Here is an 18,928-nt window from a genome sequence, read left to right on the forward strand (position 1 = left end):
TTGAGGTCTTGGTGGCCTTGAACCAGGTCAGATACATAGCAGCTTAGAAGTTTCAATGAATTCACTTTGCCTAACAGTGGTGAAACACAGTCCTGTTAGTGAGTATTGTGGAAATAAAATTACTGCTAAATTTTAAGAGTGCCTTCTGTCTCAGTTTCATTGCCCTGAGACAAAATGTTTTTCAAGCCCCAAAGAGGTTCAGGAGAGCTCTGTTCCTTTAAATCAAATAGTGACACCTTCTCAGCTCAGCCCTTATTTAATTAGTTGTGTCCAGCATGCTGTGACCCAGTGCCCTCTGTTTAACCTTCACTGATAAGAGCAGGTCAAGGGGCATGTAAGTTTGAATATAAAAATTAAACCAATTTTTCAAGGAAACTATATTTCCTTTTTAGTCAGAATTAATTGCCAAGTCAGTACATTGATTTGTTTCTTGAGACCACCTTCAATTGTAAAATCTGTCAAAGTGTATGCAATATACAATATCCGGGATCTCAAGGCCATCTGTGCCAATATGAATTCACAGTGAAATCAGACTCTTTGCTGAAGGGGGAAAAATATTTTGACAGCCTTATTAGTATACAATGAAATGGAACAAGCTAAGAAAATAGTCTAGTGGATAACCTTTTGTTACTAGCACATGATGGGTTCCACATAAAACGAGCACACAGGTTCATGGCTTCACACAAGTGTGGAGGGGCACTGGGGAAGCTTCACTCAAAAGTTAACTTTCTGAATCAACATCTGCAGAATGGTTTGGGTAAATTATTTATCTTCAGAAGCTGAGTCAGTCCACATTTAAAAAAAATTTAAAAAATTTAATGTTTATTTATTTATTCTGAGAGAGAGAGAGAGTCGGGGGTGGGTAGAGAGAGAGAATGAGCAGAGGAGAGGGAGAGGGAGACAGAGAATCCCAAGCAGGCTCTGCACTGTCAGCACCTGACACAGGACTCAAATCCACGAACCGTGAGATCATGACCTGAGCCAACACCAAGAGTCAGACACTTAACTGACTGAGACACCCAGGTGCCCCCAGTCCACATTTCTTGAGGGCCTACTATTTGCTAGCTAGAACAGTGCCTTTATGTAATCTCATTTAATCCTCACACTTGTGAGGTAGGTGTTTTTAATCTCTATTTTACAGATGAGAAACTGAGCCCATAACGGTTCAAATGACTTCTCTAAGGTGGTATAATGGCTTACAGTCACATCAGTCTGACTCCAGATGCAGAAAGGTTTGATGAGGATGCCTATTAGAGCTCTGCATTCTTGTGATGCATTGGGACTCAAATGGTCAACATGTCTTACATTATCCTGTTTAGCAGGTCAGACCATTTATCTCATTTCAATTTTATTCTTCAGTTCCTTTGACCCACACAGGCAATTCATAAACTGTCTCCCAGATTTTTTCTTGAGGTCAGATCCATGCTGTACCTAAAATCTCTTTTCCTGTCTTTTATTAACATAGGTCCTAAAAATCTCACTTTTGACATGTAAGTTGTTTTGATGAACTAGAACACGAGTTTCTCTGACCACATTTATCAGAAAAATAGTACTTTTCTCCCAAACTCTCTCAATTGCATTACAATGCAAGTATTGTATATTTGTATTATATTTACTTGAGTATTACATGCTTGATCAGATACCCATCTACATCAATGATATCTGTGTGGACGATTTACTTTAGCTTGCTAAAAAGAGTGCAGTGGTTTAAAAAATGTCTATAAATCTTTGACAGTCCCCCCCATTGAGAGGTGGGGCCTAAGCCTTCTCCCCTTGAATCCAGAAGGCTTATAACTGATTTAGCCAAGAGCATGGTTGATATATAGCTATATGACTTGTAAGGCAAGGTCCTAAAAAGCCATGCAGCTTCTGTTTCTTTTGGAACATTTGTTTTCTGGAAGCTTCCTCTCAGGATACTCACTCAGAACCCAGACACCGTGTCATTTAAAAAAAAATTTTTTTTTTTCAACGTTTATTTATTTTTGGGACAGAGAGAGACAGAGCATGAACGGGGGAGGGGCAGAGAGAGAGGGAGACACAGAATCGGAAACAGGCTCCAGGCTCCGAGCCATCAGCCCAGAGCCTGACGCGGGGCTCGAACTCATGGACCGCGAGATCGTGACCTGGCTGAAGTCGGACGCTTAACCGACTGCGCCACCCAGGCGCCCCAACACCGTGTCATTTTAAGAAGCCCAAGTCACACAGAAAAGCCACATGTAGTGTTTCTGGCCAACAGTCCTTGGTGAACCTAGTCTTTAAGTCATCCCACGATTTGAACAGGAGAGCGAAGGGGCCTCCAGATAAATTTAGCTTCCAGCTATCTGTGTCAACCTGCCCCCCCCCACCTCATTATTTGAGCCTCTTACCTGAAGCCCTATATCAGAGAGTAGTGACAAGCCACCCCTACTGTGATAAGCCCTGCCTGAATTTTGGACCCATAGAATCTGTGATCATAATAAAGTGGTTGTTGTAACTAAGTTTTTTTTGTTTGGTTTTAAATGCATAAAAGTGACTGGAACAATAAGGTAATCATTAAAGGCTCTGATGCTAGAAATTCTGGGCATGTGGGTCCCTGCACATACTGATGAGGTGTAAGAAAAACACATGTGCTGGACCTTGAGTACTGAAAGGATGGCAGCCAGGGGGAGGCCCCTGTGAGCTTTCCTGGTCCAGGCACCTGTTCAAGAGAAAAGAAGACCTGGGAACAGTGTCTGGGAGAGAATGAGAAACAATGATGGCCAAATTGACTAAGATAAAAGAAAACAGGAGGAAAAAAAACAGGAAGAGAGACTTAAGAGTAATATGGAGCTGCATGAAGGACAGAGAGGAAAGAAACAAATGTACTGGAGAATTATCAAGAACCAGCCAGAACAGGACATTCTACTTGGTAGGCAGGGCATTTGATTCTAAGAATGGCTTGAACAGGGGTAACTGGGTGGCTCAGTCAGTTAAGTGTCCGATTCTTGATTTCTGCTCAGGTCCTGATCTCACAGGTTCCTGAGTTTGATCCTCGCATGGGGCTCTCTGCTGAGAGTGCAGGGGCCTGCTTGGGATTCTCTTTCCTTCTCTGTCCCTCTCCTGGTTGCTTGCACTCTCTCTCTCTCAAAATAAATAAATATTACAAAAATAAAATAAAAAACAGAATGGCTTGAACACTCTTGAGTCACTCTGGTATCTTTCCTGCTGCTTTTTCAAGTAGGGGGTACATTTCAGGCTGGATATGGCAAAGAGCTGGAAAGGAAGAATCTTGGTCTTTATGTTAGTTTGACATTTGCTCCAGAAATAAGCTTTTGATTTTTCTAACATTATTGGCAACTGTGCCTAAAGGCCATTCGGGGAGCAGGGCTGGTTGGAGTTCAGTGGTGTTCCTTTTGAGTGAGACTGACCAGGCTGTGAGCTCACAGGGATGGTGTGGGGAGCACATGGATCTGGGATCCGACATTCAAGAGTGACTCATGGAATGGCTGACTTAATACAGATGATTTTGCTTATGATGTGGAGCACCCTGCAGCAGTATAAATACTGGTCAGAAGACCTATAAAACTAGATGCTAAGAGACAGTTTTTAGATATTTTCTTTTCATAATCCCTAGTAACAACGGAAATCACTCTAGTTGGACTAGTTGATGGGTAGACTGCTGGTCTCCATGTTCTGAGGACAAAAACTAGTGTCTCCGGATTTCCAAGCTGTTTCCACACAGAACACAATGGGCCTGGGTCTTCACAAAACACAGATGTTCAACCCAGAGGCAAGAATCACTGGCATTTTCTGGAGCAGACATCTCCTTATTAGGTGTGCCTGTAAACTCTCAGAACTTTACACATTATGTAGTTACCATCTAAGGCTATAGTGTTCAATTGCTTTGGAAACTGAAATGCTTTAACCCTAAACAGGATTCTGTTCTTGTGATGGATAAACTAACTCTACCAAGTTGAAAGCTATTGAGCCCAATGATACAACTTACTCACTAATTTCCTGTTGTGCACAAAATGACAGGAAGACAAGAATTCCACATTTGTCATCAGCTACAAAACAAGTGTTTCGTCTAGTTGGGAATGGCCAAAGACCACCATTTTCATACATTTATATCTCTATAACCTTTTTCCCTTTCTCCCTCTGAGCAAAGCAATTCATCTAAATTATGGGTTCATCATCTGCCAAGTTTGTTCCTTTTTTAATGAAATCACTTGACAGTTAATAAACTGAAAGAGAAAGTCTACTCCTTGGGGCTTGCTCTGTTCCAAAGGTTCAGTGTTTTTGAAAATTAAATTTCCCACATGAAAAAAAAATCTATTTCTAAGCTGACAGTCTGGTATTACAGCATAAAGCAATTTTTCTTTCTTTTGCTATAAAAACTTAATTTATGGGGGTGTGCACGTATAACTATACATACACTTTACACCGGACACAAATCAGTTAAATCATCCACAGAAAGTCATATCAATCAAAACAATTTATCTAACTTTGGTTCTGTTTATGTAAGCCTTTCCTTAACATTTAAAAGTTGATGGGATAATAATGCCTTTCTATGAAGAAATCAACACAGAAGATTTATTAGTAGCAGAGTGACACAGATTTGGGGAAATCAGAAAATCATAGGTGTCAGTCCTGGCATAGCCACGTGTAACCTTGGGCAAATAACTGCTAGCTTTTCCATCTGCAAAATGGGTGTAATATTTTGCAGGGCTATCATGAGAATAAATGAGAAAGCATATGTAGAGTATCTAAAATAGTTCCCAGATGACAGTAGCTTAATAAATGATGTATATTGTGATTTCCTTTACTGTAGTTTACTCCTAATGTCCCAATCCAGGAGAGGAACCTCACAGCATTATCTACACTAAAATATTAACTCTTGGTTGGTTAACACCATCACTAACCAATGCTTGGTACCTGGAAAGCAGGCAGATCAAGAGCTGCAAAACTGTTGAAGAACTGTAAGCTCTGAATGGCCACTTGGACTGTGTTCTGAGTGTAACTCTCCTTGGGACTGGCTGTGCTGGGGTCCGAGATGGTGCCGTGGAAGAGGACACAGTAGAGCATGTGCAGAACTCCAGCCAGGTCTGTGGCTTGAAGAGCAGCGGTTAGTCCTGTGGGATCCTGGCGATTATTGTCAAATACGCTGTTTGACCTGACAAAGAAACATTCAACTCTTTAAAAGAAATCTACTTAAAGGATGTTAGCATTTTTATAGGTCAGATGGAACAAGACAAGCAGACCGTTAAAAGCAAACCATCTGAGTTGTATAATAAGGTAACAAGAAACCTCAAGGAATAAATGCAGCCTTCCCCTGCCCGAGAGCACAGTGGCTTGCCCTTTTCTCCCCCTGGGAGACCTGCTCACTGTTGCAGCAGCAGCAGCAGCAGCAGCAGCAGCAGCAGCAGCAGCAGCAAATGAGCAATGTGCAGCCAGTGCTGAGCTTGCCACCCACCCTCCCTGTCCTCTGCAGCCTAGGAAGGCTCACTTTGCTTAGAGTCTACATCTGGGCAAACTGGACAGAGTCCATTAGAGCTACTGGGACTCAGAAGTCAGAAATCCCATAGTTTCTTTTCTGGATACACAAAGGGAATCTTTTCAGGGGAGACAGCTAACAGGAAAATGAGGCCTCAAAAAAAAGGGCTCTGGAAAAAAAAAAGAAAAAAAAAAGAAAAAGAAAAAAAAATTAAGAAAAAAAAAAGGGCTCTGTAATGTGTTGGTATACTGTGGTGGGGAGGAGACAATTCACCTGCTTTTGAAAGCACGGTTCATCATCAAGGAATATTGGCAGGACAGGTTGTAGGCACCAGACTCCCAAGAACAAGCAAGTGCTGGATTAGCTTTATACAAATCACCATGAAGTCAGTTTAATAACTCGCAAGCAGTGCCGTGGGTGAACAAGAAGCAACAGCAATGGCAAATGAGCTCCTAAAATTAATAGTAAAGCCAGCAAGGGTTTGCTAAATCTACCTCACTCCTGAATCAGGTCTATACGAAGTATCCAGTGACCAAGAGCCTGCAGTTTTACTAAATGTGGCTGCCAAGCATTCGTTCACTTTTTTTTTTTTAAAGAAACTGCACCCAAATTTCTCTCTGAGGAACTACCTCTCTCTCTTATAACCAGCGTGCTTTAGGTGGGGCTCCTCCCCCATTCACTCTGACTCAAGGACCTAAGGTAATAAAAGACACAGTTTATTCTTCTGGCTGTTCAGTATGGCTCAGGGATGGCACACATCACAGTGGAGGGAGATTCTTTTGCTGAAATGCTTGGCAAAAAGCCCTCACTTTTTCTCCATTGGGTTTGAATCTGAGAAGATGTAAGGTTTGCAGCTGCTATAGCCACTTCTGTACAAATCCTCAGTCCTCTCCATGCTATTCCAAGTGGGCCACACGTCTTGTTTCACGGACATAATTTTCCCTCAGGAAGAGAGGTTACAAGTCCCTGTTTAGTGTCTTCCTTTACCATACTCTTCCCTATTTTTAACATGAATACAGGTGCCCACCATGTCCACCTCCACAGCTTCTTTTTTGTTGCTCCTTTCAGATGGAATCTGGAATGTGAGAGGGGCATTATTAAAGATCTATGCTTATCTCATTAGCCTAGAAACACTGAAGACATGCTGCTAATAAGGGGCACCTGGGTGACACAGTTGGTTAAGTGCCGACTCTTGATCTCAGCTAAGGTCATGATCTCACAGTTTGTGGGTTCAAGCCCCTCATCGTGCTCTGTGCTGATGGTGTGGAGCTTGCTTGGGATTCTGTCCCTCCTTCATTCTCCCCTTCCCCTGCTGTGCTCTCTCTCTTTCAAAATGAATAAATTTAAAAAAAAGAAAAAAGAGATGCCACCAATTAAATAAGAATGTGGAAGTGCTGGCTGGAAAGTTTCTAGTATCTTTTCTAGTTTTCTAATTCATAACTTGTTTTTTCCAAACGGATTATTTTTTTCATTTTGATTTGCTACTAGTTTCATCAAAGAAGAGTTTTATTCATAGCCATGGTAAGTATTTACTTCTTGAACGTGCATTATTTCTGATATTGTTAAGGATGTGAGATGACATTATATACCTTATTCTCTTCTCAAGAAAGCAGCTCTCTTAGTTTCCTAAGAGAAATTACTGTCCTTTCATTGTCCGGTAACAGGATCTGCCAAATTCACTCACGTATTTTACCTCACCTCACTCTTCATTTTTCATGGTTGGTAGTGAAGGTATTAATCCCCTTCACTCCACACATGAAGAGTAGTTGAGATGTTTTAGGTCATACACATTTGTCAGTGGAAAAAGCAGGATACCACAAGGACTTTTGACTCTTTAAAGCCAATACTTTGTCTGGGGACCAAAGCATCCAGGCTAAACAGGAGTGACCTCTTCTTTTCTCTCCATCCCTTTTCTTAAGTCAAATCTCAGGGGTGTTAACTGAACACTGTGAAAGGACATGGAGACTGTAATGTAATCTCATATGATCATAGAGAGATACTTTTTGTCTTATGGGACTCAATACAAACACAAAGCTGAGAAACGATGTTTATTTGCTCTTAGGCACATCTAGACCTTTACACGAACTGTTAGCTTATGTCAGTTGGCTCTTCCTTGCTTTCTTCCATTGTAGCCATAAGAACTTGGGGTCAGACCCTGACTAGAGGCATGAGTAGAGATTAATATGTCTGACTTTATTACATAGGTTCCAAAAAGGGGTCTGTGCTTGTTTAACACTGATTGCCTTTTAGAACCAATGACAAGTCAGAAGACATTTCTTCCTAAAGTTAATTTCCAAAAGTCTTCTGGAGCCTTGGGAATGAGTGACATCATTGCTGGTGACAACAGTTTTACTGCTCTGTGATTCAGAATGCTGGCCTTCCCCTTACTGCCTGTGTGGTTTTTAAACTGATTATCAGCATATTCAAATGAGATACTCAGAAATATAATTTTGTCATTTAAAACAATTTGTCATACTTAATCTTTCTAAACTTTTAAATGACACGAATTCACTGCTATTACTTCCTCAAGAGAACAAATGCAGATAAGAAAAAAGTGAAGGTCATCAGACTACTTCTTTCTTCCTCTCTCCATCCCATTATTTAGGAAAATACTAATCATAAACTATGAAACAACACCTCCCAGGTACTCTTGCAACATTCTCCTGATGAAATAAACATGTTGATTCAGAAAAATGAATAAGCATTCGATGACTTAGATGTGGAAATGGTTCAAAATGCATATAACATTGCTTCATAGAAAAGACTATTCATTTTAAAGTGAGCCCATAGAATTCACAGGACAGAGAGGAAGGGAAAGGGCTTGTCTATTACATTTGGCTTCCACAGGACTAATGTAGAGCTGAAAGGACTTTAGGAAATGTTTACTTTTGATTTAGTCTGAATTACAGATAATTTGTCCATGAACAGGCCACTGGCTCCCGTTGGTCTTAACTGTCAGTTATAATCACTTTAAACCTAAATGTTTATAATGAAAATGTAAAAGGCCTTATTCATATCAGACATAAGTTACAGAATTTTCTTTTAAAAATACATGGAAGATATGAAAACTCAGATCTGAAAGTTAATATATTACTTTACATTCTGAGATCTTCTCAATTTTACTGAATTTTAAAGTGTTTTTGTTTGTTCTCTAGGACTAGGGATCTTAGTGGTATATTCATTTCTGTTCATTAACAGCCAGATTCAATTAGGAATAACTATAATTGGACCATCAATACTCCTGCACAAGCACCTGAAAACCCTACTTTGCCTCAAAGGAAAGTATAGATGTGCAAAAAAAAAAAAAAAAAAAAAAAAAAAAAAAAAAAAAAAAAAAAGCAGTGATTTGTATGGGCATGGATCAAATGCCATCCATTCATCTTTGGTGTTTTACCACTTATGTGCCAAGTGTGACAGTTCCAGATACTACAGCCCCCTTTTCCCTATTTGTTCCTGGCTTGTTTGCTCTCTTCTCCCTGATCCCCATTTTTCTGGCTTGGTAACATCAACCCTGATCTCGTTCAGTGCCAGTGATCTTCTAGACTGCTCTCTTATCTTCTTGGATTTTGGCTTTGTTCATTCCTTCAGTGCTGGAATCCCCAGGCATCTTGTAAGAATGTCCCATTTTAATCCTTGAACCCTGAGCATTCCACTTACTGGTCTGCAGTATTGGGAGTAGGTGGGATTAAGTCACTGTCTCTCCCAATGATGGATGTAAACTTCACTGTTCAAAAGTGAATCATTTTTTAGAGGTAGTCCAGTGTGGGGCTCTTAAGGACTGGGATATTCTGGAAAAGCTGACCTGAATCTGGAAAAGCCTGACCATTCACCAGGCTTTGTGGTGAGCACAAGGGGCAGGATCGTCTGGTCAGATACTCTCAATTTGAAAAGCCAAACTACCTGTGCTCTAGGAACAGTGACCATCTGTGATATGGGCAGTCAAGGAAGACTAGGTCCCTGTCCTACAGAGGTTACAGTCTAACAGAGACAGGAATGTGTATCAGGTTCCTATTGCTGATGGAACAAGTTATCAGAAGCTAGTGGCTCAAAACAATACTATTCTCTAACAGTCTGGGGTGGCGGGGGCGGGGGGTGGTCAGAATCCAAAACAGGTCTTACTGGGTGGGCTAAAACCAGGTGTTATCAGAGGTGTGTTCCTTCTAAAGGCTCCAGGGGACAGTTTGTTTCCTTGCCTTTCACAGCTTTTAGAGTACACATGCATTTCTTGGCTTGTGGCCCCTTCCCCCATCTTCAAAGTCAGCAGCACCTTCAAACCCCTCTAACGCTCACTTTCCCACTTCTCTCTTTCATCTACAAGGACCTTTGTACTTACAATGGGCCCACTTGGATAAACCAGGATAATCTCCCCATCTCAAGATCCTTAATTTCTGCAAAATCTCTTTTGCCATGTAAGATAACACATTTACAGTTTTGGGGAATTAGGATACAGATAACTTTGGCAGGGCATTATTCTTTTTTCCCCCACTTTTTCATATTAAAATACATATAACATAAAATTTACCATCTTAACTATTTCAGGTATACAGTTCATTGATAATAAATATACTCATAATGAAGTACACCCTTCACCACCAACCATCCCCATAACTCTTTCATATTATGTAAAACAGAAACTGTATACCCCTTAAACAATAACTTCCCGTCCCCTCTTCCCCCAGCAACCATCAGTCTACTTTCTGTCTCTATGACTGACTATGCTAAATACTTCATGTAAATGGAATCATCACACTATATTTAGTTTCTTGTAACTGGCTTATTTCACTTAGCTAATGTCCTCAAGTTTCATTCATGATGTAGAATATGTCAGAATTTCCTTACTTTTTAAGGCTGAATAAATAATATTCCATTGTATGTATACAACACTTTTTGTGTATCCACTTATCTACTGATGAACACTTGGGTTGCTTCCATTTTTTAACTGTTGTAAATAATGCTTCTATGAACAGGGGCATACAAATGTTTTCAAAACCCTGTTTGTAATTCTTCTGGATATATACCCAGAAGTGGAATTGCTGGATCATTCACTAATTCTATTTTTAATTTTTTGAGGAATTGCCATATTTCCCACAGCAGCTATATCATTTATATTCCCACCCACGATACACAAGTGTTTGAATTTCTTCACATCCTCACTGACACTTGTTATTTTTTGTTTTGTTTTGTTTTGATGGTAGCCATCCAAATGGGTTATCTCACTATAGTTTTGATTTGCATTTTCCTATTATCAGTAGTGTCAAACTTCTTTTCATGTGCTTATTGGGTATTTGTATATCTTTGGAGAAATGCCTATTTAAGTCTTTTGCCCGTTAAACAAAAATGTTTATTCATTTATTTTGAGAGAGAGCGCATGCATGCATGTGAGTGGGGAGGGGCAGAGAGGGAGAGAGAATACTAAGCAGCTTCTATGCTATGAGTGCAGAGCCTGATGTGGGCTTTGATCCCATGGAACAGTGAGATCATGACCTGAGCTGAAATCAAGAGTTGGACACTTAACCGATTGAGCCACCCAGATGCCCTGCCCATTTTTTAATAGTGTTTTTGTTGTTGTTGTTGAGGTTTAGGAGTTTTCCATGGTTTCTGGATATTTATTCCTTATCAGATATATAATTTGCAAATATTTTACCCATTCTCCAGGTTGCCTTTTTACTGTGTTGATACTGTCTTTTGATACACAAATTAAAAATCTTCCTGAGGTCCAATTTGTCTACTTTTTCTTTTACTGCCTGTGCCTCTTGTGTCCTATCCAAGAAATCACTGCCAAATCCCATGTTCTGAAGCTTCTGCTCTGTGTTTTCTTCTCAGTTTAATAGTTTCAGGTCTTTGAGCCATTTTGAGTCATAGCGTTTGAAAAGTGTTCAGCTTTACTCTTTTGCATGTGGATGTCCATGTTCCCCAGCACCACTTGTTGAAAAGACCCCTTTCCCATTCAATGGTCTTGGCATCCTCGTCAAAATCATTTGTCCATATGTGTGAGGGTTTATTTCTGGGCTCTCTGTTCTGTCCCATTGTTATATATGCCTGTATGCCAGTTTCACATTGTTTTGATGACTGTGGCTTTGAAGTAAGCTTTGAAATCAGAAAACTTGAGTCCTCCAGTTTTGTTCTTTTTTTCAATATTTTTTCTATTTATTTGGGCTCCCTTGAGATTTCATATGAATTTTAGTATCAGTTTTTCTATTTCTGCAAAAAAAAAAGTCTTAAGAGATTTTGTCAGAGATCACATAAAATCCACAGATTGCTTTGGGTGGTAATGACATCTTAATAATACTGTCTTCCAATCCATGAACATGGAATGTGCTTCCACTTGTTTATGCCTTCTTTAATTTCTTTTGGCAATGTTTTTTCCTTTTCATTGTATAAGGCTTTTTTGCCTTCTCAGTTAAATTAATTCCTAAGTTTTTTTTTTTTTTGGTGCTATTGTAAATGGACTTGTTTTCCTAATTTCCTTTTTGAGACTGTACATTGTTAATATAAAAAAATGCAGCTGCTTTTTGTGAGTTGGTTTTGTATTCTGCTACATTGCCAAATTCATTTATTAGTTTTAATTTGTGTGTGTGTGTGTGTGTGTGTGTAATCTTCAGGGTTTTCTATATATAAGATTATATCATCTGCAAACAGAGATATTCTACTTCTTCCCTTCTGATTTGGATGCCTTTTATTTCTTTTTCTCACCTAATTTCTTTGGCTAGAAATTCCAGTACTATGTTGGGTAGAAATAGTAGAAGTGGCATCTTTGCCTTGTTCCTGATCTTAGAAGAAAAGCTTCTAGTCTTTCACCATTGACTATGATGTTCCCTGTGGGTTTTTCATATATGGTTTTTATTATATGTTGGTACTTTCTTTCTATCCTAGTTTTTTGAGTGTTTTTGTAATGAAAGGGTGCTGAATTTTGTCAAATGTTTTCTGTATCAATTAAGATGATCATGTGTTGTTTCCATCATTCTGTTAATGTGGTCTAATTACAATGATTGATATTCATGTACTGAAGCATTCTTGCACTCAAGGAATAAATCCCACTTGGTCATGATGTATAAACCTTTTACCATGCTGCTAAATTTGGTTTGGTAGTGTTTTGTTGAGCATTTTTACGTCAATGTTCACATGGGGTATCAGTCTGTAATTTTCTCTTTTTATAGTGTCTTCATCTGGCTCTGGATTCAGAGAATCCAGAAACTCAGAGAATGAGTTATGAAGTGGTCTCTCCCATTAAATTTTTGGGAAAAGTTTGAGAAAGACTGGTGTTAGTTCTCTAAGTGTTTGGCAGAATTCACAATTGAAGCCATCAGGTTCAGGGCTTTCCTTTGGAGATTTTTGATTACTGATTCAATCTCCTTACTAGTTATATAGGTATATTCATATTTTCTATTTCTTTGTGATTTAGTCTTGGTGGGTTTTTTGTTTCTAGAGATTTATCCATTTCATCTAGGTTATCCAATTTATTGACATACATTGTTAATAGCACCTTCTTATAACACTTTTTATTTATGTAGAATTGATAGTAATGTTCCCACTTTCTTTTCTTTCCTCACCTTTATTGAGGTAGAAATGACAAATAAAATTATAGCTTATTGAAAATGTACAACATGATGATTTGGATATATTGTGAAATGACTCTCAGAATAAAGTTAATACATCCATTACTTTAGTTTTTGTTTTTTTACATAGTTACCTTTTTATTTTTTGTGGTAGAATGCTTAAAATCTACTTTATTAGTAAATTTCAAGTATGCAATACTGTATTAAACTACAGAAAATATGGGACACTTCAAGAATTTGAGTGTCATCCTCATGCAGGGGTCATGTTATCTTCTCTGTATTGTTTCAATTTTAATATGTGTGCTGCCAACGTAAGCACCCCATTTTCATGTCTGAGTTTAGTAATTTGAGTCTTCTCTCTCTCTCTTTTTTTCCTGGTTCATCTAGTTGAAGGTTGTCAATTCTCTTGCTCTTTTCAAAAAACTTGAATTTTTGGTTTCATTGATTTTCTCTATTGTTATTTTATTTTTTTAAAAACATGTTTATTTATTTTAAGAGAGAGAGAGAGAGAGAGAGAGAGAGAGAGCATGAGAGTGCACACGTGTAAACTGGGGAGGGGTAGAGAGAGAGAGAATCCCAACAGGCTCCACGCTCAGCGCCGAGCCTGACACAGGGCTTGATCTCATGACCTTGGGATCATGACCTGAGCTGAAATCAAGAGTTGGATGCTCAACCAACTAAGCTACCTAGGTGCCCCTATTCTTTATTTCAATGATCTCTGCTGTAATCTTTGCCATTTCCTTCTTCCTGCTAGCTTTGAGTTTAGTTCGTTCTTTTTTCTGGTTCCTTAAGTTGTATAGTTAGGTTGTTTTGAGAGATTTCTTATTTTTTAACATAAATGTTTATAGTTATACATTTCCTCCTTAACAGTGCTTTTACTGTGTCTTGTAAGCTTTGATATGTTGTGTTTTCATTTCCATTCATCTCTAAGTATTTTCTAATCTCCTTTGTGATTTTGTCCTTAATCCATTTGTTGTTTAAGAGTGTGTTGTTTAATTTCCACAAATTTGTGAATTTTTAGTTTTACTTCTATTATGGATTTCTAACTTTGCTCTGTAATAGTTGGAGAAGATAGTTTGTATGATATTTATTTTTTAAATCGCACAAGACTTAATCTTTGGCCTAATAGCTGATCTATCTTGGAACATGTCCAATGTGCACTTGAGAAGAATGTGTATTTTGTCTTTGTAGGTTAGAATGTTCAGGAAAAGCATTATTCTGCCTACCACAATGGACTAGTTATTCATGATTCATTCATTTATTCAACAAATATTTATTGAAGACCTACTCTGTAGTAAGCACTACTCCAGGCACTAGGATTCATCAGTAAAAGCGATGCCCTTTTCCTGATAAAGCTTACATTTTAGTGTGGGAGTATAGAAGAAACAAATCAAAAATATACGTAATATATAGTATGTCAGGTATGCTAAATGCTCTGGAGGAGAAGGGGACATGGAGAAGGGGAATGAAAAAGTGGGTGAATGTTTAACAGTATTTTATATAAGGTGATTAGGGAAGCTTTTTCTAAGGTGTTAAGTAGGTAGAGTTCTACAGAAAGTGAGGAAGGAAGCCATAAAGATATCTGACGCCAGGGTGTTTTAGACAGAAAAGCAGCATGTCTCAAGTCTTGGAGCTAGGAACATGCAGGACATGTTCAAGAAACAGCAAGGCCAGTGTGGCTACAGCAGATTGAGTGCATGGAAGAACAACAGGAGATGAAGTCAGAGAGGACAGGAAGAAGATCAGGTAGGATCTTACAGACCATTGTAAGGACATTATAAGGATTTTACTGGATGAGAAAGAAAGCCATTTTAAAGTTCTGAGCAGAACAATGATGTATCTGACAAGTTTTTAAAAAATCACTATAACTAACTGGTTGAAAAGCTTTTAGAAGAACCAAGGCAGCAGCAGGGCGGCCAATTAGGAGGCTGTTAGAATTATTCAACTGAGAGATCATGGTGGATGAGCCAGGCTGGTAGCTATGAATGTGGTGAGAAGTGGTTGGATTCTGATAATCTTCAGAAGGCAAAGCCAACAGGATTTCCTGATAGATTGGATGTAGGTGTGAAATAAAGGAAGTAAAAAATGGCTCAGTGGTTTTTGCCCTGAGTAACTGCAAGAATGTGGCTGCCATTTATAGAAATGGGGAAGACAGTGGATAGAGCACATTAGGAGGAAAACCAGGAGTTCAGTTGTTTTTTTTTTTAAACTTTATTTTTTATTTTTTAAAATTTACATCCAAATTAGTATGTAGTGAAGCAATGATTTCAGGAGTAGATTCCTTAATACCCCTTACCCATTTAGCCCATCCCCCCTCCCACAACCCCTCCAGCAACCCTCAGTTTGTTCTCCACATTTATGAGTCTCTTTTGTTTTGTCCCCCTCCTTGTTTTTATATTATTTTTGTTTCCCTTCCCTTATGTTCATCTGTTTTGTCTCTTAAATTCCTCATATGAGTGAAGTCATAGGATTTTTGTCTTTCTCTGACTAATTTCACTTAGCATAATACCCTCCAACTACATTTGCATGTAGTTGCAAATGGCAAGATTTCATTCTTTTTGATTGCCGAGTCATACTCCATTGTATATACATACCACATCTTCTTTATCCATTCATCCATCGATGGACATTTGGGCTCTTTCCATACTTTGGCTATTGTTGACAGTGCTGCTGTAAACATGGGGGTGCATGTGTCCCTTCAAAACAGCACATCTGTATCCCTTCGATAAATGCTTAGTAGTGTAATTGCTGGGTCGTAGGGTAGTTCTATGTTTAGTTTTTTGAGGAACCTCCATACTGTTTTCCAGAGTGGCTGCACCAGCTTGCATTCCCATCAACAATGCAAAAGAGATCCTCTTTCTCTGCATCCTCGCCAACATCTGTTGTTGCCTGAGTTGTCAATGTTAGCCATTCTGACAGGTGTAAGGTGGTATCTCATTGTGGTTTTGATTTGTATTTCCCTGATGATGAGTGATGTGGAGCATTTTTTCATGTTGGTTCACCATCTGGATGTCTTCTTTGGAGAAGTGTCTATTGATGTCTTTTGCCATTTCTTCACTGGATTATTTGTTTTTTGGGTGTTGAGTTTGATAAGTCTACTAACCCTTTATCTGATATGTCATTTGAAAATATCTTCTCCCATTCTGCCGGTTGCCTTTTAGTTTTGCTGACTGTTTCCTTCGCTGTGCAGAAGCTTTTTATTTTGATGAGGTCCCCGTAGTTCATTTTTGCTTTTGTTTCCCTTGCCTCTGGAGATGTGCTGAGTAAGAAATTTCTGTGGGCAAGATCAAAGAGGTTTTTGCCTGCTTTCTCCTTGAGGATTCTGATGGCTTCCTGTCTCACATTGAGGTCTTTCATCCACTTTATTTTTGTGTATGGTGTAAGAAGGTGGTCCAGGTTCATTCTTCTGCATGTTGCTGTCCAGTTTTCCCAGCACCACTTGCTGAAGAGACTGTCTTGATTCCATTGGATATTCTTTCCTGCTTTGTCAAAGATTAGTTAGCCATACGTTTGTGGGTCAATTTCTGGGTTCTCTATTCTATTCCATTGATTTGAGTATCTGTTCTTGTGCCACAGGAGTTCAGTTTTAAACTTGTTAAATTCAAGATGCATATTAGACATATAAGTGGAGATAATGAATTGCAAGTTGGATACAATTAACTTCCCAAGGGTAGATATTTTCTGTCAATTTTGTCCCCAGGGCTTAGAACAGTGTCTGACACACAGTAGCTTCTCAACAAATTATTTGTTGAATGACTTAATAAATATACAAGCCTAAGGTCAGAGGGGTGGTCTGGGCTTGGGATATTTGGGAGTCATCAACACATACATGGTATTAAGCTCAGGAGGTCATCCAGTAAGTGAACACAGATGGTGGTCTGAGGATTGAAACTTGGGATATTCAAACATTTAGACACTGGGGAGGTATGAAGAAATCAGCAAAGAAACTAAAAAACAGAAACCAGTGGGGTAGGAGGAAAACCAGCAAAGTGTGGTGTCCTAGAAACTGAGTGAAGACAGTTTCAAGGAGAGGGAAGTGATCAATAAAAAAGTTTAACTAAAAATAAATGAGAACTAAAAAAAGGATAAAATTTGTATCAATGACTGTTAAATCCTATTTTTAGATTATAAAAACTAGCTGCATATGTTTAGAATGGGAAGAAGGTGAGTGACGGGGGACTGGAATACAGCTGTCTGTGATAAGTGGAAGAAAAGGCTTAGCAAATTAGCTGCTTAACAGCTCAAATGAGGAAATCATGTTGCTTGTTTGCCAATGAATATAATTCAATTTTTGACTGAATTAATAGGAACACAACGTACACAACTAGAAGGCTTAGTCCTGCTCCACTACCCTGGGGGCACTGGGTCCAGCACTGGGTGCCATACTACATTGAGGAGGACACTGATGCATCGGAAAGTTCTCAAGAAAGTGACTCGTGTTGTACAAGTATCTGGAAGCAGTGTCATCTGAGGAACATCTGACGGAATTGGGAAATTTATGTCAGAACTGGAGGCCATAAAGGGTATTTTCAAACTGAAGAGGTGTTATATTGTTATTTTTGACCCCAGAGAAGAGACATTACCTGAAAGCAGATATTAGATAAACTTACAGAAATTCTTCTAACAATACCCTCCTGTGTGTGTGCGCGCACGCGCACACACACACACACACACACACACATACACATATGCACACACACCCTATAGCTGGTTTAATGCAGTTCTAATTTGGAGCCCCAATGAAGGGAATGGGGATGACTTAGTGGAGGTGAGAGAGCAAGAGAAAGCTGAAGGTGAGAAAAATGTATGTATAAACATTAGAAGACATCTGGCTATTCAGTTAGAGAGAAGAAAAAATACAGGGACAATGAAAGAGTAATATTACTGGGTGGGGTGAGGCTGGCTGATACGTGGGAGGATTTCCAAAGTACCTGATCCAAGTTTCAGTTGAACTCACAGAGCAACTTCTGAGAAGGAAACCTTTCTGGGAAGAGAAGTTGGAGATGATAAGAGATGGACTTTCTTGCTGTCTGGAACGGACAACCTGGGAGAGGATGAAGAAAGAGGAAGACCAAGGGGACACCAGTGGGAATGGGAGGGAGAGGGTGAGGCCATTGAGGAGAAACCAGGCTCTGTCTGGCACAGGTCTGAATGGAGGCCCAGGGAGAGGGAAGATAGAGAGCTGATGGGCCCGGACAGTCTGGGGACAAGTAAAGGTGGAGGTAAGGAAGGGCAGGGAGGAGCCCAGGAGGTGAGAATGTGAGCGGCCCTGACAACATCCTGACAACAGGATGCAGTTCTGGATCCTGGAGCTGCAGGCCAGGGCTGCTGTCCAGAAACACCTCTCAGATGGGACATTTCTAACCTTCCAACTTCAGTTTTCTCGTTCACTGCAAGCAGCAAAGGGCCCTGTGCTGGCTTTGGCTAGTTTTGCTGATGTTTTGGCTTCTCCTATCTTAAGAAGTTGGCAGTTAGGCTGAAGGAGCTCTGCCAGAGGCTCTAATGTGTTGCCAGAGGAAGGCAATTGCTTCTGCTGGTGGGTAACCGGGAGGGAAAAAAAGTCATATCACGACTGCATGATACCTGCAGTGCCCTCCTAATTGATCTTTCCTGCTTGTGTTCTCATGCCTCTCATCCATTCTTCACAGAGTAAACAGATGCTTTTTTTATTTTTTAAGTAATCAGATCATGCCACTCTCTGCTGAAAATCCTCAAATGGCTTCCCCTCACAAGTAGAAGAAAACCCAAACTTCTACACTCTCTGTCCTCATCTCCAGGGCCTTACTTCTCTCGCTTCATCTAGCACTTTCTTTCTTGCTCATCACATTCCAATATACTGCCTTCTCTGTTTCTGGAACATACCCACCTCAGACATTTGGGAGTCATCAATTTACCATTCATCTCCACTAGAATATTCTTC

The 18,928-nt window shown here is 39.5% G+C and overlaps 1 protein-coding gene and 1 non-coding gene across 4 annotated transcripts in view; both read right to left on the reverse strand.

The window, feature by feature from the left end:
- SCAPER (S-phase cyclin A associated protein in the ER) overlaps window positions 1-18,928 on the reverse strand; it is a 508,094-nt gene that overhangs the window by 32,613 nt on the left and 456,553 nt on the right. For all 3 annotated transcript variants that reach the window (XM_030317623.2, XM_030317622.2, XM_030317624.1), the window contains one exon: window positions 4,894-5,131. In XM_030317623.2, the coding sequence (XP_030173483.1) occupies window positions 4,894-5,131 (238 nt within the window). The remainder of the gene's footprint in view (window positions 1-4,893; window positions 5,132-18,928) is intronic.
- On the reverse strand, window positions 13,222-13,327 carry LOC115517333. Its single transcript, XR_003969797.1, has one exon. It is a non-coding gene; the product is annotated as a U6 spliceosomal RNA (small nuclear RNA).

This window comes from Lynx canadensis, chromosome B3 (genome assembly GCF_007474595.2).
Source record: "Lynx canadensis isolate LIC74 chromosome B3, mLynCan4.pri.v2, whole genome shotgun sequence".
In the NCBI taxonomy this organism is placed as follows: domain Eukaryota; kingdom Metazoa; phylum Chordata; class Mammalia; order Carnivora; family Felidae; genus Lynx; species Lynx canadensis.